At 38.3% G+C, this 24,150-nt stretch overlaps 1 protein-coding gene across 4 annotated transcripts in view; it reads right to left on the reverse strand.

Moving 5' to 3' along the window:
* Window positions 1-24,150, reverse strand: part of LEKR1 (leucine, glutamate and lysine rich 1) — a 59,637-nt gene that overhangs the window by 32,521 nt on the left and 2,966 nt on the right. For 2 of the 4 annotated variants that reach the window (XM_027806631.2, XM_027806634.2), the window contains exons 2-4: window positions 15,282-15,496; window positions 2,997-3,116; window positions 2,299-2,474 (exon numbers count right to left, since the gene is read on the reverse strand). In XM_027806631.2, the coding sequence (XP_027662432.2) occupies window positions 2,299-2,474; window positions 2,997-3,116; window positions 15,282-15,496 (511 nt within the window). Of the gene's footprint in view, window positions 1-2,298; window positions 2,475-2,996; window positions 3,117-15,281; window positions 15,497-18,239; window positions 18,710-20,161; window positions 22,938-24,150 lie in introns of those variants that run through there. The other 2 variants (XM_027806633.2, XM_055723739.1) reach the window with 2 other exon arrangements.

The following is a 24,150-nucleotide window of genomic DNA, read 5'->3' on the forward strand; positions in this document are numbered from 1 at the left end:
ATTAACCAAGGCTCAATAATGTACATATACAAGGGCTTTTATAAGCAGTTTTCAAACTAATCAAGAAAACTGGCTTAGGCATAAAGAGTAGCACCTCATGTAACATTTTTATTCTCAAAATCTGAATGGAAAACAAGTTCCAAAAAGCTTGTTGCAAAAACAGTAAGGTAAAATAATAATAAAAAGACTGTATGTTGATATATTACCATATGTTAATAATGAACAACTCATAAAACAGAACATAAAAGCTTTTAAACGGCACTCACAGGCAGAAAAAAAAGAAAAGAAAAAAGAGAAAAAATAATGTGTGACTAAATTGTTTTGATTTAGAAAGCTAGATTTAAGGATGTATATAATATGCACAGTGTGGCATTATTCTCAGTGGGATATGTTGAATGCAGCTGGGGATATATAGCATGCCTAATGGTACATATAATCATTAAAAGAACGTGAAAGGCTTCATTTCCACTTCCATACAGACATTCTATATATTTGCAGCATTACAACAAAAAACCCAAAGACTACTTCCAGAAAAGAAGTCTTAAAATGTTATGAAACCCTTTGAACATGAAGATGTCTGCAGAAATGCACGTTCATATTCCCTTTATTATCAATAAGTAGGCAAAGAATGAGCACAGGAAAAGGGGAATCCTTAGGGACATAAAATACTTTCTGTGCTCAGCCTAATTAGAAGATGAAGTCATGAATCAAAATGTGTGATATTGACACTGACATTTAAATTAATTGTTCTTACAAAACCTGAATACTAAAGAGTGATTTTCCGGTCACGCTCATCTTCAGCGGGCAAGGCTTCAACCCTCTGGGCTCTGCTGCCTGGGTTCAGGATGCCCCAAACTCTCTGTTTGAACCCAGGCGCTGGCTCAGTGGGATGCGTGCCTACTCGCTCCTGCAGCACAGCTGCCCACTTATTTATTCCCAGTCTGAACAAAGCAATCATTGAAAACATTAAAAATTACTTCTAATTTCACAGGAAGCAAAAGCTACTGGGGAGCTATTATTTAAAATGAAGCTACATATTTTCTGAGATACTCTGCACATGCAGGTTTCACTTAAGCTGTGAATTTGCACCGGACTTCACACAGTTTCACCAGCAGTCATCTGGGAGGTGCACATCGCCCACCATGCCCTTATACTCCTCACGAGGACAGAATGGCATGACAACACCTCACTTGGTTCCTTGCTACCTTATAATCCTGAGAAAACCAGCCTCCAGAGCAAACAGCAGCTCATGAACTCACCCACACAGAGCACACTGAAAAACTATAAGGAAAGGAATAAATATACGAAAATTATGTCCAAAGGCCATTCAAGTTGCAAAAGTCAGCACAGGGTCTGTTTGGATGCTCTGGATGTTACAGTCTATAATTATACTACTGCACACTTTTCTCAGCAAAACTAATCTCTTAACTGAGGCAGAGCAGAAATGGTATTCAAGGATAAATCTGAGTTTCCAAGCCTGACCACCAGCCTGAGGGCTGGCCATGACCTTCACGAACAAGCCATCAGTTGTGACTTGCTCCCAGCTTCTCTTTTCCTGAAGGCTGCCCTTGTTTGATCGGGAACCAGGCTGTGGGCCAAGTGAATTATTCTCGGCCCATGGGCTGCTCCATGCCTCTTTCAAACCCAAAGACCCCTCAGAAAAAGACAGCTGTATTTGGGTATGATTCATTCTTATTCAGGAATGGAAGGAGGGAGGAATTGCTACATGTTGGGTGCAGGTTTGCTTGTACACAGTGGCTCAAATTGTACTCAAGGCAACCTGACGTGTACATCAGTAGGTTGGTCACGGGGAGAGGTGCAGCCTGCCCATGGGACAGGGAGGCAGCACTGCAGGACCCTCAAGCAGCAACACAGAAGGATATTTTATCATTGCTGTATAGCATGTGTATGCCAGCATGTGTAAAAAAATGGCAATAGGAGACACAAGACAGATTAAAATATCTCCAGGTATTTGTGTTGCAATCATATCCATATACTCTTAGTAAGTATATTATTTATGTTTCAAATCATGGTAAGTTTTTATATTACTTCCATCTCAGTCCGACTTGCTAACTGAACAAGTGTTCCAACATGCTAATCCGGTAGGAACAGGACTGACTTCAGCTCAGTTCACATGGTGCTGCAGCAGTAGATAGGGTCTTTTAATGCTTCAGATCTGGACAAGTTAATATCAGAATTAGAAATTACCTAGTTAATTTTACATTCTAATTTACTGTGTTACACTAAACTATCAAAAAAATATTTCATCTTGCCCAAAATTACTGCGAGATTATTTACCTGTCAAAGCTTCTTTGCTAACGGCTTTTATTTGTAGAAAAATTTCTTCTTTCATCGCAGCCCAGTTCTCCAGGTTACTGGAGATTACTTCTTTAATACTGTCCAGTTCACTTCTAATAAAAGGAAATAGTGAGACAGCCTTGTTCAGAGTTGAACAATGGTGTTCCAATGTATTTCTGCAAGACAGAAAAGCAATACCAGATGTACATTTTTAAAATGACACAATACTCTTCGTAAACTTCAGAACTAAAGTAAACTTGACAACTACTTTTCTGTTATACGATAATTTATACTATATTGGGTTCCAATAATTTAGTGTATGAAATATGCTGTATATTGGATATATTTATAATACCAACTTTTTCCCTTCTAAATGTTGATTTAAAACTTACATGTCTAAATGAAGACAACTATACAATTGTACGATCACTTTTTAATTAAGAATTTGGCATGTTTAAATGGCTATACATCCAAGCTTATGTTGACTCTTTATAAAAAAATATATATAAGAAATACAGTATTTCCAATACATTACAAGCAAGCGGTACTCACTTGCTTTTAAGTGTTAATTACTGCTTTTAAATTTGTGAAGAACTTATCCTGTTGCTAATAACATCAGCAATCAGCACTGATATTTTCTGGTTACATTTGCATGTTCACAGGAGGCCCAATATCAGCATTTCTTTTTGGGTTCTTACCTGAGCACTTGTGATTGCTTATAGGCAGCTTCCTTTTCTTCTTGGAAATAGAGCAAATCATTTTTCACACTTTTTAATTCATCTTGCTTGTTTTTAAGTTCCACTGTTAGGTTTTTTATTCTACAGATGTAAATAAAAAAAAAATAAATCAGGCAGTATTATTTGCCCACTAACCAACCTTTAAGTTTTGTTTTGGCTTTAAATTAAAAACATGCTGAAAATCTTTTCAAGAGATGATAATCACATATATCAGATGGAGGTATCGGATCTCCAAATGGAGAGAGAATTTAATCTTCTGACCTCTGTATGAGCCACTTGAGCAACCCTTTCAAAAGAATACTCATAACACATTTATAAAACAATGTGGAAATTTATACGTCCAATATCAGCTCACATGTAATGCTATATAAAAGTCTTAAGAATCTAGTGTTCATCCACAGATGCAACACAGAACTCATTCATCCTCCAAAAAGCATATGCCATTATGAAAATTTCAGTTTAAAGTTCAACTTGGACACTAAATATTTGGTTACTGTTACCAAATTTTTTCCCATTCAGATTGGATAACTGGGATTTATCTTTTGCAAAAGTCTGAAATTAAGAAATAGATAAACACTCTTGTTTCCCTTTGCCCTCAGTTTCACACATGATCATGGAACTGTACTTCTGCATTGCAGAATTAATGGTGCTCAGCAAATAACAATAAAAAAATACACATGTAAAATATATTCCTGTCCATTATTTTTACAGCAAATGGAATTTAGGCCTCTTCTGCTTGACAATGGCATTTTAAAGAGCTAAAGAGAAAGTTTTCACAAAAAAAAGTTTCCACCAGATGTTATTTCTATGTACCCAGGCAATGACATTAGCATCAAAGCAATCAAAAATGTCAAGTTAGTAAGATTATTTTCCTACGTTTTTCTTAAGGAAGACTTAAGGAGAGGGCAGGAAGTTCTGGACTAGAGCTAGGTTTCCATGTTCCCAGCTTGACCCACAACATGCCAGAGAAAACACACATATATTTTCTGTACTTCCCCCCCCCCCCCCCCGCCCCCTATTCCTTTCAGCGAATAAAACCCAACAGATTTTGGACCCAGAACACTGTTGAGCACAAGATGGGGTGCGAAGGACGTGATCTGGTGGCTCTACCTGGCAAATCACGGCTGGGTGTCTGGCTCCTGCCAGAGCTCCAGCTCTCCTTGGGCTCCCCCCACACAACACCCCTTGGGGTACCTGCAAGCAATCATTTTGGATAGAAGTGGATCGAAGGAGATGTTGTCACAGCACCCACTATAAGTATTTGCCTAGAATAGATTGAAAAAATTTTTCATGCTTCTTCCTCCTTAGTCTTCCAGGGTGCTCCATCACAAGACCACGTAAAGGATTTTTAAATTACAGCGCAGGTGACAACTCGCAGCAAAACACTTCAAATCTGACACCAAAAAAGGTCCTAAATCTGGGTCTGGGAAAGAAAAGTTTACTGTTATCAGGACTCACGCATACATTGTGCACACACCCCCCCATTAAAAATGTAAATTAACTTTTGTTAACACCTGTGCTTCAGTTATGCTTATTTAAATGAGATTATGACACTGCAGAAGTAGAGTATCTGCAATGGGGGAAATGTGATCAGGAAGAGAAGATACGTGCTCATCGTTATATACAAGAATATACTTATTATACATCCCGAGTCAAATAAATGGGGAAAAAACATTCTTTGCCTGCTACAGACCAACAGCTTGTTTCCCAGCCAGCAGACAGTGCTGCTTACCCAGCCCCTGCCTTGGCCGCACAGCTGGGCAGAAGGGGCATGGCCACTCACGGGTTCTTCGCTCCATCCCCACAGTGCTTCCCACCCAGAAAAGGGGGCACGAAACCAGGCGCCTCACCAGCTGAGGCAGATCCAGCAGGGGTTTTCCCCACTTATGGGATTTCCCACTCTCACCGCCTCACCCTTGCAGTTGGCAGCCGGACTGCCTGCTCCGCAGCCGGCTCAGCCCGCTGCCACCCCAGCTGGAGCAGCTGCGGTCAGGCACGGTTCCTGCAGCCACCTGGCAGCACGCAGAGATGCTGCTCAGTGCTTTTGCTAATGTCCAAACAATCTTCTCATTTTAACTGCTTCAAGTTTTGTACGTGTATTTTGAAAAAACACAGCCCTATAACAAGACACAGGAGGACAAAACGGTATTTCCTTTACCACCATCACCTGCCCACAGGGAGAGGAGGGTGGCAGCCCCTGGCAAGCACAGGGAGCTTTCCCTTCCTGCACCGCTGTGCACAGCTGCACACACTGGTCCCCTACCTGCTTAGGATACAGCCCACCTTTGTGCTGGACTGAGCCGCAGTCCCAAGGTACAGACGGCTGACCTGCAAATTTTGCTTTGCCTCTAAAATTGACCTTTTGACATTACAGCAGTGGCTCTGACCTGTTTATTTTCCAAGCATAGCTACTATAGTGTAAATAAATACATTTTAAATACTGTGCTTTCAACAACTCCAGACTTATTCCCACAATTGTAATGAAATCAATGGAACCGTAGGGGAATAACAGACAGTTGATACAATTCCCTTCCTGTGTTACATGCAGAGAAAGAACACCACACAGCACATCCCTACCACTTCACAGTACAAGTTTTTTCTTTTCTTTTAGTTGTAGACAACCATTCTAATAGTCTTCTATCCCTAGAACTACAACTACAATGACATGCAACTATTAAAAACTAATCCCTTTGAAAGCTTTCAACACTTACTGTTAACCTACTGCAAGCAGAGTAAATGATTTATTCGCCATGAGTCACCAGTAAATAAATAGTATTTTAATCAACAAATACTTTACAAAACAAAAGGATGGCAGAAGAATTACCTCAGCCTTTGCTTCAATTCTAAAAAGCAAAAGAAAATGTGAATAATTTAAATAAAAAAAAAAATCAAGTCATTAATATTAATGTGCATTAGTTACTGTTATCAGATAATCATCAAGAATATATTTGCACCAAAATGCAAATCTATAAAAGTATTAATCCTGCTAAAGAAACTTGGATCTGTGAGCTCTGCAAAAACCAAACTGCAACACCTGGTAGTTAAAAAAAGCAAGTTGTTTGGGCTCAAGTATGATCACTGGGGAAAAAAAAAGAAAAGATAAAACTTAAAAATAATTGAAGAAATTTCTGGCATTATCTTCTTAGGAAAATTTACCCATATCTACCTGTAAGTCTCCTGGAGGTGAAGGGCAGGAGGGGAGAGAATTAGATCTGTTTGATTGCATTTGGGAGCAGAATCAGACTGGTGTCACTGACTAACAAGGAAATGTCCATCCCCTTTAAAAATTACATAAATCCAAATCTATTATTTATCATTGAACAATAACAAATCAAATCTTTGGGATCCATGGAAAACTAGATGCTCATTTTCTATTCTTACTCATTCCAGAACTGGCAATATTTGAAGATCTTTTGGTTTAAAAAAGAAACCTGCAAAAAAGTACACATTTTCTTCCTCTTTCCATTCCAGAGATCTGATACAATGCGGTTAGCACGGAATTACAGCTTCAGAGTGCAAAGGTATGTTCTTTTGTGTGTGAATGCCCAGAACATGTGGAGAAGGCAAGATACTTTCACTCTGTCTACTATCATCACCATAAGAAGGAAGAAAAATAAACATGTTATTTTGGTGGTATTTAGCACAAGGGAAAAAGTTCAATGGATCATTAAATGCTGGCATGATAAGACAATTGTGAGAACATACTGATCTCATCCTCTGTCCTACAGTTCACATGAACCATGAAAATTAACATCCCATCTTTGCAGCCAGCTTACTTTCTTAGTAAATGCAGGAGGAAGCCTGCCCAGAGTGGGAGCCGAATTATAACATGTTGACTACTAGTGTTGACAACAAAAAGAACAGCATGAGAAAAATAAAGTAGTAGTTGCAAGGGATTCTTGCCAGCAAACAAATACACTCATTGTCCTAAAAGTTAACGACAAGAGCAGTTACCATGTCTGCTCAAATTTAAGACGTTGCATTTCACAAGATCAGAAGAAATAGCCTTTGCAGACTACACGGCACATAGCCCCTTTACAAATCCCAGTAGGACCCACTTCAGCCTGAATGAGCAATTGCACCCCTAGTTGCCTGGAGTCAGGGGGAACAGTATGCACAGAGGAGGCTGGAACGTAATGTCAATGAAAAAGGTTTCACTACAGTATTTTCAGCTCCGTGAAACTCTAAAGACCTACTCAGAGCCAGAAGTTGCTCAATTTCATTTCAGCATACTGCATTCCTTCTAATAGACAACTCAGTGTGCATGTCTACGAAGAAACTGACCATTCATAAGTTTAGCATGGAATATGTATAAAATGCACAGTCTGAAAGTTGTTGCACTTAGCATCATCCAGAAACTTCTTTAAAATGGTCTTTTTTATATTCTGTTCAGCATAGACTGCTCAAGTTAAGACAAGACTATTCAGGTGCCACTGCAGGCTAGCATACAGCCCGATTTGACAGCAAATGAAAATTATCTCTGACAACCAATCAAGAAGTTCTTTGTGAAGGTCTCCATCAAGTCTCACGTAGGCTGACAGTCATTTCAAGTCTTGCATTAATTGTTACCTATCTTTATTATCGCAACAGAAATATAAGATGTATTATGAAGACAGACTAGGTAATTTTTGCTCCAGCAAAGGTGTATCTCTGGAACAGGTCTGAAAAAACAATAATAGAAAGATGACTGCCTTGTCACAACCACTTCAAAATTTATCTTTGAAGAAACCCAAGATATAATTTCCCAGAGCTACCAATCCAGTTACCAACTTCATTTAAAGTAATTACAGTTTACATAATCTCAGTCATAGCAGTCACACTTTGCACTGTCAGAGCAGTGTAACTCAGGAGTAACTTCTTCAAAGTCAGCGAAGCTATACCGATTCAGTTAAAAATGTAATTCAAATATATTTCATTTTATGTGTTTGGATTTTTTTTCCAAATTAGACAAGTGTCTTGTTGATGAAGCCAACTCTGTTACACACATTTTTACATCTTTGAATGCAAACAGAAACTATATTTTTCCTCTTAATTCCAAAACGGTCACAAACCAAGTAAATCCATCTTATCATTACTTCTTCCTTGCCAAACATGAAATCTTTTTCCCTATCTTCCCTCTGATGAGGGGCCCCTTGACCTCAAAATCCACAGGGCCCAGTGATCTAGAGCAGCAAGTGACCTTCATACATCCCAAACTCACCTCTTTACTAGAGAATCCTCCAGAATACAGCCATGGTCAGAATAGCTTACCCTAGATTTTTCTCTGGGTAGCCACCTTCCCATTTTGCAGTCTTAAAAGCAGTCAAGTACAAGAGGCAGTCAAAAACAAGAGAAAACAGGTGTCTCAGTACTCAAGGATTAGCCTGAGTTCACCCTCTGGTCCCATCCAATTTCATTGCTATGTGGCTGTAAAGAACTCTAGAACATAATACCTTGTCCTGTATGCACACCTTCTGTCCTGTATTAACCTTCTTCAGAAAATAACCACAAAGCTTTCAAATTTCACTTTGAAAGATAATAAAGCAGAACCCCCGTGGATTTCAGCAAGACATTCTGAGCATGGACTGAATGAACCTGTTTAAGGCTTTGCAGTTATGCACAGAATCATTTTACAACTATGGATCAAGCTTGCAAATCTCACATTAAATTATAAAGTGGAGGTAAATGGAGGCACAAAAAATTATTCTATTATAAACTTCTTGATGGGTCATTCTTGCTTTTAACCAGTGGTCACAAAACGGATAGTAACTCACTATAGCCAAGCAATCAAAAGTTTCAACTTCAGTTTACAGTGTGAACAAATAAATGAAGACCCATTATAGGAAAGGAAAAAAAACCCAACCACTAATGTGCGTCACACCATTTTCTTATATCTACCATGCAACAGAGGATATTAAACACAAATTCAATTGTCTTGAGACTTCACAAATACCATAACCAGGTTACAATAAAATAATATCTAAGCATTAATCTCTCATGTGCAATTCTGCCGTCCACAGTCAGTTAAGTTATACAACAACCTGTCGATCCCTTTCCCTAGTAAATGGGTAAATATGGCCTTTGCCATCGTACACGATGCTGTGCGAGGACTCCGTGTTGGAACCACACAAGGGTATAACAGAGGAACTAGTCCCTGTAATTGCAGATGGTTGTGAGCACTGAAACTGCAAAACCTCTGTTCAAACAATAAGCAAAGACAGAACTGAAAATGCATGCCTAATGGAAAAACGTGCACTGAGGGAGATTAACTACTTCTACTTTCCTGAGAAAAGTTATCCATCCACAGAGGCACACGTAGACTTACATGGAAACTTCACTGGAGCTTTCTTGTCAGCAGCCACCTCTCAAGGCCATTTTTGTATTATGTGGCACCATCCTTAGATGCCAAAAACTGTGATAACTTTTTAAGTGTAACTTCAAATTTTAATTTTACCTATTAAATATGAAAATATTTTAATGAAATATACATGAAAAGTATGCACGGAAAGAAAAATGCAGATTTCATGTTGCCTTTTGCATTTTCCGCTAACTGCTGTTTCAGTCTCTTCCAGATAAGGAATTTTGTTTTGCCTGAAGAAAGTAGATTTTATCAGGAATTTGGGAGAAGGCTGAGCATTACCGCAGAGTTTTGCACTTCATGAATCACTCTTCTGAACTATCTCTGTGACCAAATTTTTCTTGCTTATTAATAATCAATCTTGGCACTTAATCACCTAAATAGAAAAGAACTTGTCAAAACTAGAACCACCACAATTTTAACACATCAAGAGTGGGACTGAGCTATCGCTCCCCAGTAGCAAAAAGCACATATCCTATTGGGAGGACACTGGCTTCAACATACTTTACATAAGAATCTAATAGCAAAAGATGATTTCCCCAAGGCACTGTGCTGATTGGCCTTCTGAGACCATGACAAGATTCGGCAGTGGTTTGCAAGTATAAAAGTGACATTCACAGCTGTACAGAGGGTGAGCACAGGACCTGGGTGCCATGAACCCTGTTGCCTTTTGCTGGCTCCCTGCACAAGCCTGAGCCCTACCTGAGTCATCATGACACCATCAGGGCAAAACATACAGGCCAGTTTGCAGCTATTAAAAAGAACATAACAAAACATTTTGGCATTATACAAAATTCTGCTTGTTAATAAGTACATCTTAAAATTACCATGTAGCTAATTGGAGAAGTACATACTGATGTTACTTACAAAACAGATTCAATAAAAAAGTTGAAGGTGCTATTTCTTAATAAACTTCATATCCTCTCTTCCGAAAACTCACACACAGCACTTCCAAGTATAAACCAGCTCTTGTGAGCTTCTAAACACTGCAACTTGAGCTACCTAAAATAAGAATTAAATGCATAAAAAGCCAGGAAAATTCCAGCACTTACATGCTCTATATTCTCCCTACAAAGAAAACCCACTACATTATTTCCTTTTGCTAACAATGAGTGCAAATCCCAGGGGCTCACTGAACCCCACACCCAGCTGATACCTCTTGGCAGCCTGTCATATCTACTTGTCTCTTCCAAGCAGCCGCTGAAGGAGCACACACCTGAGACTTGCCCGGAACATCTGCAGCGTGATGAAGAATACTCATTTACTACTTTATGAACTGCTTTCTTCTTATGTGTTATATGATACACCAATATTATTCTGAAAATACATTAGTGCTGCAGTGGTTATAATGTTTTTTTCATTAGCCATGCTTTCTAAAACAGTCAAAAGATGTGCGATCTCCTAGGTTACCCACATATGACGGTACATGATAAGAATAACAGACTGTACGCCCTAAACCATATTCAGAAAAGGAGAGGTTCTTTGCCTCTATTTCATCCAGGTTTGGCACTCAGCAATTTTCTACATCAACTCAATTCCACTGTATCACTAAATATTCAACAGAAACAGTCATTAAAAAAAACCCAAACTATTAAAGTGACCTTTTTGCCTTGTGTTCTTTCCCTTCAAAACCTGTTTTTAAAATGATGACACAGTCCTTAAAGCATGTACCACTCCCCATTTCCAGTACTTTCAGTCTCCTAGGACAAGAAAACTCATGTCATTTCTACCAAACTGCTGTGTAGGCTGGTAGCTAAGTGCAGAGCAGTGTGCTGTTATCACTGCTCAGTCACTGTATTATTTTATTACACCTTTAGACTCTACTAAGCCAGGTAGTTACTGTTGCTTTCCTAAGCAATCATGTTGCAAAAAAGATTTATTTTAGGCAAGTTCAATAACAAAGGGTTTTCCACAGTATTAAGTTTTGCTATTGTGGTAGGAACTAATAAACTCAAGAAAACATATGCAAAAAAGCACAAATATGGACTGTTTCCCAAGTTACAATGTTAGGTTCACATTCACTTTAAGATTTTATTATTTATGGATAAAATTTTCAACATCTACACGCATGACTCAGCAGCATAAGTCTCACAGTAGTAACCAACAAGTAACTCCTGTAGATTTGTAGAAAAGCTTCCAGGAATCTGTTTACAAGGGACCTTTGACATAGGACTCGCTAAGTGGTATCTATACACCTCCTCACGTGTCTAAACATCATAGAAGTTTTTTGCTCCTTGTCCCACTCATGATATACAGCACTACTATACCTTTAAAGAGCATCTTTACTATTTAAATCTATTTTACATTTCTTATGTTGGATGTTGCAAGAATTATCAAAAGTCACACCACAAATACTGTGTAAACCCCTTGTGCAGTGTCACAAATGTCAAAAGCCATCACCAGAGAAAAGCTGTTCATAAACTCAGCTCTAGGGACTCCAGGAATCTGGGGTGAGTCCCACACAGACACGGCTAAATCAAATCATACTTGTATCTCCAATGAATTACAGAAGTAAGACCCCAATGAAAGTGCCCGTTACTAATATGTCTAAAGAGCTAACAGATCAAAATCAGTCAGTCAAATGACACACCAGTGATTCAGCTTAACTAAGCATGAATCATTGCTCTTGTAGGCAGCAGCCAGGCTCCCGTAGAAGAGGACCCAGCAGCACAGAGCACAACGCGGTACCAGCTGCACAGCCTACCTCAAGTTGGCACGTGTATTGACCAGCATTGCTATTTCAAGCTAGCCACAGCCCTTCAGGAACAGCTCTCATGCAAGTATTCTGGAATTAAAGCGATTTTAACATTGAATAACACTTGAATAGCTAAACCAAAGTAGTGTAGTTAACTGCATGATGGTTAGTTTCCCTTCTTCTGACAAAATCCCTAAGGGTAGATAACTAATTTCTGCAAAAGCTCAGGTTCCCAGGTGGCTTTCAAGGTTAACCACAAGTACAAACAACAGCAACACTTTAACCTAAAAGGAATACAAAACTGAAACTGTCTGCAACTAACAAGAAAGATTAAATCTCTTGGTCTACCAGAGATAAAACAAAGAGAGGCATATTTGGCTTCTGATAAACATTTGCAGTTTGAGAGGAATGATTTGTCAACCTTGCAAGAACCAGAAGATAGTATGTTGTGTAGTTAGTTTATGCCAACAGCACAAGGTAACAAGAGAGGCCCAGGATAGTAAAGAAGAGATAAGGAGTATTTAGACAAGTTACTTAACAAGGCACAATAGTTGATTTACAGCCTGAATGAAAGCATACTGAAGGTATTCCACTTGATTTCAGCAGGTTTTAAATCAAGTCAAGTCTTACAGGAAAAAAAATGCAGAGATAAAAATGTTATTAACTATTTCAGCTTTACTACAAGAAGTCAGCTAAATGAAATTTTAAGTTTACCTCTGGCAAAGGATCCTCAACAAGAAGAATGTGCTGTCACTGCATATGCTAACACACAGAATACTGCCACCATAACTGCCACCCAGAGCCATTAAAGGAACAAGGAGCAAATGCACTCTTCAAAAATACAATGTTAAACCAAAGAAAACATTGAATAATGGGGGGGCTGCAGGATGTTCAGTTCAAATGAAAAACGTATTGCAAGAAACACTATGAGTAGAGTGATCTACAAGATAAATGTGTTTTGCTCAACTTTGTGTGAACTTGTGTTTTAAAATTAATCTTTTATTAGTAATATTACTAAACACAAGCCTAAGTAAATCCATTAATAGCAACATTAAATTCTTAATGTATGAGTGATTTGCAAAAAGAAAAGTAAATGGATTTGAGTGCTTCACCTATAGACAAACTGTAGTTGTCCTTCTGTAGTGTTTCCAAAGCATTCCAGTCCAATCTCTTCAAAGCACTTCAATACTCAAAATGCCCATCACCAGTCCTAGATTGCTTGCTAGCAGGTATGAACTGATCATGCAAGAAACACCCCTATTGGGGGTCTTCAGAATCAAAATGACTGAGCTGATAATTAAAATTATAATCTTATTCTTACAAAAAGCTTCCAACAAACAGTTTAATTCAGACAAGCAAGAAATTACCCAGAAATTTGTTTACAAAGACGCCCTTGTTTGTACCACATTATTCTATTAGTCGTCAACTTCAGCAACTGCTTTTTTATAAAGTATCTTTTATTAACCAACTATAAATATCAATGTTTATAGTCCTACTGTAAACAATCAGTGGAATATAACAATAGATTGCAAAATACAAGGATAGAGAATTAGGATACAGAAAACCAGTACATAGTATCCACCTTAAATCTGACTATGAAGAATAGAAGACAAGAGATAAAAAAGGAAAGGCAGTCCCTCAGGGCTTCAGGTCTGGAAGAGGCCAAAACACACTTGTATTTCTTTCACAGAACAGTGCAGAAGATATACAATTTGGTATTATGAAATTTGTTATATTTTCATGGTGTCATAAACCAGCATAAAAGCAACAGAAGGTTCATTAGGAAAAACAAATATCAGTCCAGAAATCCTACAGCAAAAATAAGACTAGAAAAAACACCCGTAATGCTAATTATATTATAAAATATTCATATTGACTACAACAATTTCCCTCTCAGTCCAAGTTCTTCATCCATTGGAAATAACTGCTGATGATGGATGGATGGTTGGATGGAGCTCTAAGCAACCTGATCTAGTGGAAGATGTCCCTCCTCATGGCAGCGGGGTCGGAACTACTTGATCTTTAAGGCCCCTCCAAACCCAAACTACTCTATGATTGACATATCAAAGCTAACAAGCTAGCCTAAAGTTCACGGTTGTGAACCTGATGGCACTCTAATAATGGTGGCACAAAACCTGACACAGGTGGACACCAGGTTCTGCAGCCACTGTTGCTGTCTGGACTGCTGCAGTAATGCACTTACAGTACATGGATCAGCCATGTATTTTAATGCTAGTTTGGATATAGCTAGCTTTGCACCCTTTACTGCAAACCCAAATATATTAGAAATAATGAATGAGGGAAGGGCAGAGGGAAAAAACAGTCTTTAAAACTTTTGGTTTATGTTTTGTTTTCTCACATCTACCCCCAAATGAACTTTTATTTTTGGTGTGCCAATCTGAAGTCTTTGGAACGAAAGCTGTTCTGTAGATGCATCAAAAGGACAAATATTTTCATACTTGAAACTTTGAACTTCCTGTTCCAAGTTGAAAGTTATCATGATGTGATAAAGCAGAAGAACACAACAAAAGCCTCTAAATATGAGCTGGAAGAGAACACACTTTAAGGTTCCAATCATTGTGCCCTAAAAATATAAATACGGCTCTGAGGTCTATTGTTAACTACTGGAGCTCTTAGGAGTACAAAACTCCCCCTTTAATCGGGACCTTCACATACTTACCAGTAAGCATTTGCAAACACCTGTTTCTGAGGAACAACAGAACAAGCAGTACCCAAGATCTTCTAATTGCTTTAGTATTCTGTATCAGTCCCTCAGAGAGGGAACTGTAAGCTTCTCAGGGTAGGAATGCGGCTGATTTTTTACTTTTACTATGAGACCACAAGCAAAAATTTCAGAACTGTGAAACTCCCCAAACTGTGGAATTTCACATAAAACATTACAACTTTATTACAAAAATGATAAGATCAAATGTTTGATTATTTCCCTTTGGGAGCGTGTGCAGGGGAAATACCTCTGAAATGACTTCTGGCCTTTCTTCCACTTTAAATATATTGACTGTTTCTAAACTATTAAGGAATTTAAAACTTGCTTTCAGAGAATATTATGAAGGATGATTTAAATTAAGTATTACAGTACATATGTTACATCTGAGAAAAGACAGACTAATCTTATTTGTATTTTAAACATCTTTGGAATGAAATTACCTAATACACATACACAAGAATAACATCAGACTAGATAATATGCTCTGACCTTTCTGTTTTTGATTCACTGTCAGCTCGATAGTGTTCAAGGTCTTGGTAAAGAGACTGCAGTTCTGCTTGAAGTCCTTTTTCTCGTTCTATACTTCCTTCATAAAATTTAATCTCCTTTTCCATTGCTTTTACTTTTTCTTCCATCGCCTTAAATTCATGAAGTATCAAATAGCTGACCCCACAGTATTTACACACTGTCTCGTCCCGGGACATCTAGAAACAGAAAAAAATGGTAAGATTGATTGTAAGAAACAAGCTGAACAAAAAAACCCCCACCACTGAATGATGCTAAACAATAATAAACCTGAGTAGTTTAAACTGTTTACTGCTCTGGAGCATTTATAGTCAGACGGTCTTATTGCTTTAACAAATAATAAGAGACAAAACTCTGCATTAGCAAAATGAAATCAAGCTACAGCAGTACTTCCACTTACTGGAACCTTCACAAGATACATCGAATATGGCAATTTACTATGTGGGAAATCCCACTGGAATTCTAAACTGAAGTATCTCTGAATTATGTTTGATGCATTAATTTAAAATAAAACGCTGGCTTTTACATAGTTCTCTCCTTAATGAATCTGTGATCGCCTGAGCCAGAAAAATGTTATTTACTGTGGGGTTTTGACAACTCCAATTGAAGTAGACAAGATGAAAAGTGGAAAGTGAACAGAATGATGTAATCCAGCAGTCTTTACAAAAATAATTCAAATGAGTAAGGGACTAATTAATATGATGTAGCGCCCATGGTACCTGAATGTTGTGGAAAATGTTGCCCATTTACTAGGTATGAAGTATTCACCACTGATTAAAAAAATACAGAGCATGTAATACACCTCTAATTGAAAGCTAACTTCTTAACTTGAAAAACACTTTTGTCAGTATCATCAAATTATTAAGCTTTGCAGTAAGCAAGCCTTCATAAATACGAACAGAGAGATGTACTCTGGCTTTGATACATACTTATTACTCAGTATATCAGTTATTCCTGTATATTTTAATCATTTTCACTTCGAAAAAAATGCTTAGTTCACAAGTGAGGCAGAACTGAACCTGCACGAGAAATTGAGATCAAGTAAATAAATCAGCCAGACCAACCCAAGCAGGTCTGATCTGACACTTCAGCAGGGGAGACGTAAGCATCTGCTTACCAGCACAGATCCCTGAACATGACAGGTTTTACTCTCTTCTTGGGTCACAGCATAAATGCATTTGAGAGGAGATGGTTCAAATTAAGACCAGATCAGAGGATACTCATAATACAGCTAGACAGACAACCTCAGAGCAATAAATATAAAAAGGTATTGGTAAGCTTGGAGACATGAAAGATGGAAAACGGGTGGCAGCTGGAAGAGCAGTGCTGTGGTTGTGTATTGAGAGCTTAAAACACACTTGAACCTTTCTTGCAGTTATCAACTGCTATAAGGATTTTAACGCAATGACTTACAAAAAACAGAAAGCTGGAAAACTGCAGTTTAAGTCAAAGAATGTAAGAAACCCTTGTTTTACAGAAAAAAAGACATTTTGAGACATTGGGGTAAGCTGAAAGAAATCACACTTACATGAAAGAAAACAGCTTTCAGAAGTTACAAACTAAAGACATTATCCCATGATTCAATAATCTTTAGCACTTTAAATATAGCTTGATGAAAATGATATTTCAGAATGCCCTGGAATTACCAGGCCAAGCTTTATTTTCCAATTTCTTAGTTTTGCCCCAGTTTAAAATACCCCTAGTTACAGTTGCTCTGAATGAGCTGAAAATGCAAGTTTATTTTTCCTGGCAGCTGCAAACTGTGCTTGGAAATATGAAACTGTTATTCAGGGTAACTACCATAAAGTTCCAAAGCACTAAAATTACTATATTGAAAAAGGACAAAATGAGCTGTTATAAGGAGCACAGGAGGGGGGCTCTTATCCCAAAAAGAACATTGTGCTCTCATGCAGCACCACCACTGCTGTCTTTCAAATAAATGGTTATAAAAATTTCACTGAGTACTAGGATTAAAAACAAAGTAAAAAAATTGGGGTCCCGAACTGAAAATGTTTTATACAAGTTCTCAAATTTAGTTTTGTTACTGAACTTAAAAATAAATGAAGTCATAGAACAATAAATATTATCTATCTGGACTTATCTGGACTTAGTGGGAAATGGGTCCCTTTCTCTTCATATCCACTCCTCAGGTGAAGTAAAAACTTGAAAGGACTTCAGATCAGGTTGGATTTTTAAATTAGTTGCTACATAGTCAAAAAGAATCACAGGAAAGCCTGAGGGCTTTGTATTACTGCTGTAAGGAAAGAAAGTTCTGTCTTTGAACCAGAACCTTGCTTCTGTACGTGCACAATTATCTGCAACCACTGCAATATACCGTACAGATATTTTAAAACTAGTTCGATCTATATCTGTAGGATAAGTAGCAGTTTCCTAATACCGGTAATGAATTTGGTGTGGGTTGAGTGATGCTCAACAGGCAAGCTAGCCCAAACTAAATTCCATGCTGCAGTAGATTAACACCAATAAGCAAGCCAACTAATTTAAATCCAGCACACATATACCCAATATGCCTAGAAAATTAACAGGACTCAGTTAAAAGTGAACAGCTCCAAAAAGCAAGGGGTATACTAATCTGAATCTTCATCCTAAATCCAAGATTCTTCTCTCATGCCTGTAGTAGTCAAATCACAAGCAGGACTATCTCATTTTTTTCTTTTCCTTTTTGCTTCACCCTTCTCTTGCATTGTTAACATTACAACACAAGTTCTCCTCATTGATACTCAAAATACCTCCTGAAATTCCTGAGCTGGTTGGACATATTTCAGAAGCTACTGAAGCTTCACACAGACAAGCTGTAGATGCTGATTTCATTCAGCCAAAACAATGACAAAGATATCTTAGAGCTACACCAATTTAAAAGTCAGAGCAGGAAAGCATTTTATAGCTTTGCAGACTACTTACAAAGTGTTTTGGGGTTTTGCACAGTTTCCAAAAGAAATAACATCACTTCATCTATGTGTGTATTTCTTTATTTCCACCATTCAATAATTTGTGAACCAGAATCTTTAGTCTTTTATAACCAATTCTGACACTGAGGGCAGAAACATTTAAGTGTCTAAAGCAATATAAAGTCTTTGTAAGTTCTCTGTTGAAGAAAACTCTGGAGTGTGAGTGCAGTCCTTATCAGATAATCCACATAGGAGAGAGCCTTGTAAGTGGTCTGTCCAGGAGAAAAGATTCCATTAGAGCTTGTATCTTAGACATCAAAGCTGATCAACCATTACACAGAAGTCTGTAGGAAACAAATTTTCATTAGTTCTTATGCTTACAAAGCTACCTTTTCTGGAATAATATTATCGCTAAGTAACCACTGTGTATACACACAATGATCTATGGTTTCAGATTCCGTATTTCACTGTTTACATTTGATCAAATGACTGCTGTCATCTTCCCAAATGAAAAGTGGGGGGAACAGCAGAAAAGCAGAGTTTGAAAGGAATAGAAAAGGAAACTATCAGAGCACTAACTAGAAAGGGTACTGGGTCTGTCCTTAGCAGTGACAATAATCAGTGAATAAAAAACCCCCACAATTAGAAATAAAAAACCCAAACAGAAAGTAACTTTACTATTGACCAGGTTTTGGTCTGCTTGGAACAGGGAAACTCAGGGCAAACAGGACTTGAAAAGCCAACAGAGGGATAGAAAAAAAAACCCTATTTGAGTTAGCACAACAGTAGTACTGTGTGCACAATAACATAAAAACAGGCTCACTGAGGAAAAAGTGCTTGAACTAGGAAGATATTTGACCCATAAGATTTTGAGCTACAGTTCTGATACACATTACACCAGATGCTATAACGAAAGGACAAGACCTATATCCAGAACAAACTGTATCGCAAGGTAGCATTTCTAGCTGTTCCACTACAGCATCTGTGGGAGTCATTTCAACTCAGACCTGCATTTGCTTTTGGAAGAATTAATATTATTCCATGGTTACCTAGATTTCTTTAGCTACCAAGAGTGAGAGGAGAGCTGAGCCAAGATGGATAGTCACTCAAATTACGTGTCTGACGCCGTACAGTAAGCATCTGTAGAGCCCAAGTTATAAGGAAAAAAAGAAAAAAAATACTTTGGTGGTGGTCTAGACCTTTTTTAGTCTTTTGAATGACAAGACAGGAATTTATATCCTTTCAACCTGACCATATAACTACAGGGAGCATCAGTAGCACACTACTATTCTTCTCCTCTGATATTTCAGATTCCACCCATAAAAATTACCACGCTAAAGAGCTAAATTCTTGTTAAAAGAAAAATTATCTACTTACTCTCTTAGCAGTGCTTTGGGATTACAACATTCAGCATATGGATCACTTATGGCAGAAACAGTCCGTTACAAGCAGCTAATAAATAGCCACGACTCTTAAAAGCCAGAACTTCAGTCCTCAATTAATGCGATACTTTTAAAGAGCTTTAAATACATTCCTGTGCATCAGTGAAAAAAACCCAGAACATAGAGCCATGAGCACAGATGTACTCCTTGTACATTAATTTTTACACTGCAGGGAAGGTAGAGCCTAAGGGAACTGCAGCATTCATCATCCTCCTTGCATTCACCCAGTGCTCCTCAGGCAGGTAAGGCAGTAACAACAGCTCTTGCTCCCTCCCCAGTCAAATCTGTCAGGACTGAGACTGCTTTAGCAAGGACTGGCCAAATCACAAAAAAACCAAATTTGTCCAAGCTACACTTGTAGCAGAACAATATGTAAAGCTCAAGGAAAAAAAAAAAAAAAGCCAAACAAAACCAAACATCACGCTGGGTGCACTTAAATTATTCCTGTATGTTGATTGTTTTATTGTACCTCTACTTGATTCTACCTTATTACCTGAATTTACTTTCTTTTCAGTTTACTCCTCCTCTCCCATACTACTTTCATTTCTCTCATGCTTCTTGTCTCTCTCCTGATGAACTAGCCAATCCCTATGACAAAAAAGAAATCATTACTCAAACCACACAATTTTCTAAGAAGAAACTGGAGTCATGTGCTGTATACGCAAAACAGAAGAGTTATTTGATTTAAATTGGTCTTTTTTTTATTCAAAGAAAGATTTTTAAGAGTCTCAGTAGAAACTTCACTTTCTAAAAAAAAGTTTAATCTGAGTCAAGTTTTCAATCAGAATCTACTCAGAAAGTAATATAGATTGTAATGCCAAGCCATACTGCATACATAATTATTTGCTCCACTTCCATAAAATAGCAGTTGCAAAATAAAAATCACAGTACTTTCTTTGAATACATATGAGTAGTATAGAAATAGGCTTGTAGTAAAAACAGAATGTCCTGCTCTCAAAAGTTTCATTCAAAACATGCCCTGAAATAATCAGTTTGTCACGACAGGAAATAATACTCAGATTTCAGGTAGCTTTAATTTTTTCCTGCCTGTGAGTAAAGCAGACTAATGAATCATAAAAGACTGTACTGCATTGCTAGTAACTGCACACACTCACACAAGCCCTGCAAATATCTAACACATGTCCAACAGGCCATGCAGACCTTCCTGGTGCTCATAAGCTCTTTCAGGATGTGTTAGGGCACACTCCGGCTCTCCAGAGCAACATGGAGCAGAGAGTTCTTATAAACTGAACCACAGTACATGGCAACAAAATGTAATGCCTGTGCAGACAAAAGATAATTTAACCCATTGTTAACCATGTTTTGCCTACAAAACTTTGCCTGACAAATGCTGACTTTTTTGCACCTGCAGTTGCAGACATTCGAAAGCCCCTCCTAGCTACAACCCAACTGCTTGTGATGCAAGAGAGATGATAATCCCTCCAATTCCTAGCAACATACTTGGACACTGGTTGCAGAAAGGGTAGAAAAGTTTGAATATAGTGAATACAGCCCTAGCCTTATGAGTATAGCAAGAGATAAAAATGCTTCGCTGCCCTAGGTGACCAGCAGTGGCTCCAGAATTCTCACATTAAGAACAGAAGGCTGGTGTCAGTTGAGAATATCTGCTTTCACAAATGCTCTGATACCACCACACACAGTGGTAACAAAGTAGGCTGCCTTTACTCTCTGGGAGCTGGTTTTCCCAAATGAACCGCAGGTCCACAGGTAACCAGTTCCCTGTCGAGAGCTTCCCACCTCTTCAGGCTCTAACATGTGGGCTTACACCAAAAATAAGCAGATATTTTCTAACATGTATTTCCAAAGCACATTATAGATGCTCAGAATAGTCACATAGCTGAAGCTTGACATCCCAAATATCAATACTTTCTATAGCCAAGTATTGAAAATCTCAGTGGGCATAGGGCAACTCATGAACATCATCTTAGGAAGCATTCATAAGGTGCATGACAACAGGACTCTGAAAAGGCCTCCTGCCATTCTGCATGCAAAAGCTACCATGTTTATCTGGAGGGCACAAATGGAAATGCTGGTGCTTCTAAATCCATATCGATATCCATATTGTAAGTAATAAATAGATTGCTATGTTGTTCACTTCTACAAAGCTAGTCTTGGTGGATGGGACAGGTTCTTTAGCTATATAACACAAGCGGAACTATGTAATACCCCCAGGTTCAAAGATAGCAAGAAAAATTAAAAGATAACATAACATGCTCATAAAGATACCATAACGTGCCCAATCTATAGCACACGTGGCAAATCTAATGAGTAATCATTTGCTACTAGTAATGTACGTGATGTTTTGTGGATAGTTGGATACCACGGAATGTTCTGTACTGATGTGTAATGCAGCTTCAAAGTGCCTGCTCTGCTTGCTTTCTTAAGCTCCCAGGGTGGCAGAACTACTAATCTGTAGGGGCATCTTGTGCTCAATTAATTTTATGATTTATGTTGAGCAAAGGTTATTTATTTGCCAAATAAAATATAAAATTAAATATAAGGTTTTGTTTGCTGCTTGGAGAACTCGGGGTCATTTTACTGCTATTCTGTTTCCCATTTCAGTTACATCTTCAGGGTAAAACCTCATCTTCCCATCTACTTACACTGATTGAACAACAATGCTGAAACAAACAGAAATTTACAAGTTCACAAGCATATGAAAGATTCATCTATCACTAGCAACAAACAACTAAAGGTGAAATATGACAGTCTTCTTTCCTCTTGAGGAAAAATAAGTAAACAAACAAAAACACCAAACCCAAACAACAAAAACAGAACTCCATAAAAACACATCTAAAACGTTGGAGTAAATGAAACAATAACTTCTTTTTTAGCATCCAGAGTGCTATGATACCTCTCAGATTGAGTTCGATGGCATAAACTTTAAGACATGTTAATACATGAAAAAGCATGCATTACGAGCCAGTGATCTCTGCAAAGTTCTTTCTACAGTCCTGTGACAACAGTTAGCGAAAATGTAGGGCTCTACTGAGGCAGACCAGCCAACTTATTCAGCTGAAACACCTGCGATCTGGCACACCAGATAGCAAGCACCACTTCCCAGAAGTACACAAGCATCCCTAAAATAAAGCTAGGAGATAGAGAATACCCTCCCCAAAAACTGTCACAGAAGAGAACATAAGCTACAGCTTGGACTTTGCCACTGACTGACCTGGTTACTTCCCTCCCGGGAAGTTACCAGTTTCCCAAGGTCTGCTGCCAAACCAGTAGCAGCTGTTCTCCACGTTCCCGCCACCACCACACCACACCACGTGGCACAGCTTCCTTCGAAACCTGCAGGGAAAACCAACTCCTGCTGACTTCTAACACTGATAAACATTGCTCAGTTTGGTAACCAAGCTGCTAACAGGCAAAGTCACAACTCTGGGCTTTTTTCAAGATATAGATATATATTTTAAGAAACAAACCATGATTTAGACTCTTACTAATAATTAGTTTCTAAGAAGCATGCAACTGTAAATACAAACAATACTATAAGCTTTAATAATGGACATGTGGATGTTTATTTGCCTGGGTTTTGGTGGGTTTTTTTTCATTTAGCACCCATCTTGCAATGCATATTGTGTGAAAGAGGTATGAGAGCAGTAGAAGGAATGGGAGAGAAAGACAGAAGCAGGGCCATGTAAAATTCTTACATGATTCTCTCTAAGGCAAAATTGATCACAACCTGAAGAACCAAAGTCCCTCCATATCTATCATTACATTGACAAAATACCAAGAAATCTCTTCCCCTCTAGATTAAAACTTCCTTTAAAATGTAATAAACATTGCAGATAACACCTACTGGACCCAGTCTGCAAATGGTCCATCTATTTCAACTTCTGCCACAACATCCATGGCTTTACAGGGTCTTCCTCTCTGGCAAACTCTGGCAGGAGAACAGTCTGCTATAGGTTGGCACAAGATGTTCCCTTCCCCTTTTCCTCTCCGTACTGTCCTCCAGAAGAGTGCAATTTTGGAGGCAGCTATGTCACTGCTGCAGGTATTGATAAGCAGCTTCTGAAGATCCATCCACAAAGAGGACGAAGGAGAAGAACGATGAGGGCACTCTGGTTTGCATCCTTTCGAGACAGCTGCTTGATCCATTGTCAGCACTACAACCCAACCTCCTAGAAGCCAGCTCAAAACGGCCACTAGCAAGTGGCAGTATTCTTCATTCTGCAGCTGAAATCACAGTGCTTAACACACTCCCTCCAGATACACACATTCCTTTGGCATGCAAGCTGCATGTTGGGAGCATGTGCTCAGTTTGGCAGAGCAACTTACAGCTGGCACAAGTTCTGCTTTCTAAAAGAGAGATTCCAAAAGAAATGCTATAAAACCCAAGGAGCAGAGAATAGGAAGAGAAAAGGAACATCTGTACATAAAAGATAGACAATACAAGGACAGGAAATTGTGAGAATGACTTGTAATCTAGCTCTGTATCTTGTAACTATACTG

The sequence above is a fragment of the Falco cherrug genome, chromosome 11 (genome assembly GCF_023634085.1).
Source record: "Falco cherrug isolate bFalChe1 chromosome 11, bFalChe1.pri, whole genome shotgun sequence".
In the NCBI taxonomy this organism is placed as follows: Eukaryota; Metazoa; Chordata; class Aves; order Falconiformes; family Falconidae; genus Falco; species Falco cherrug.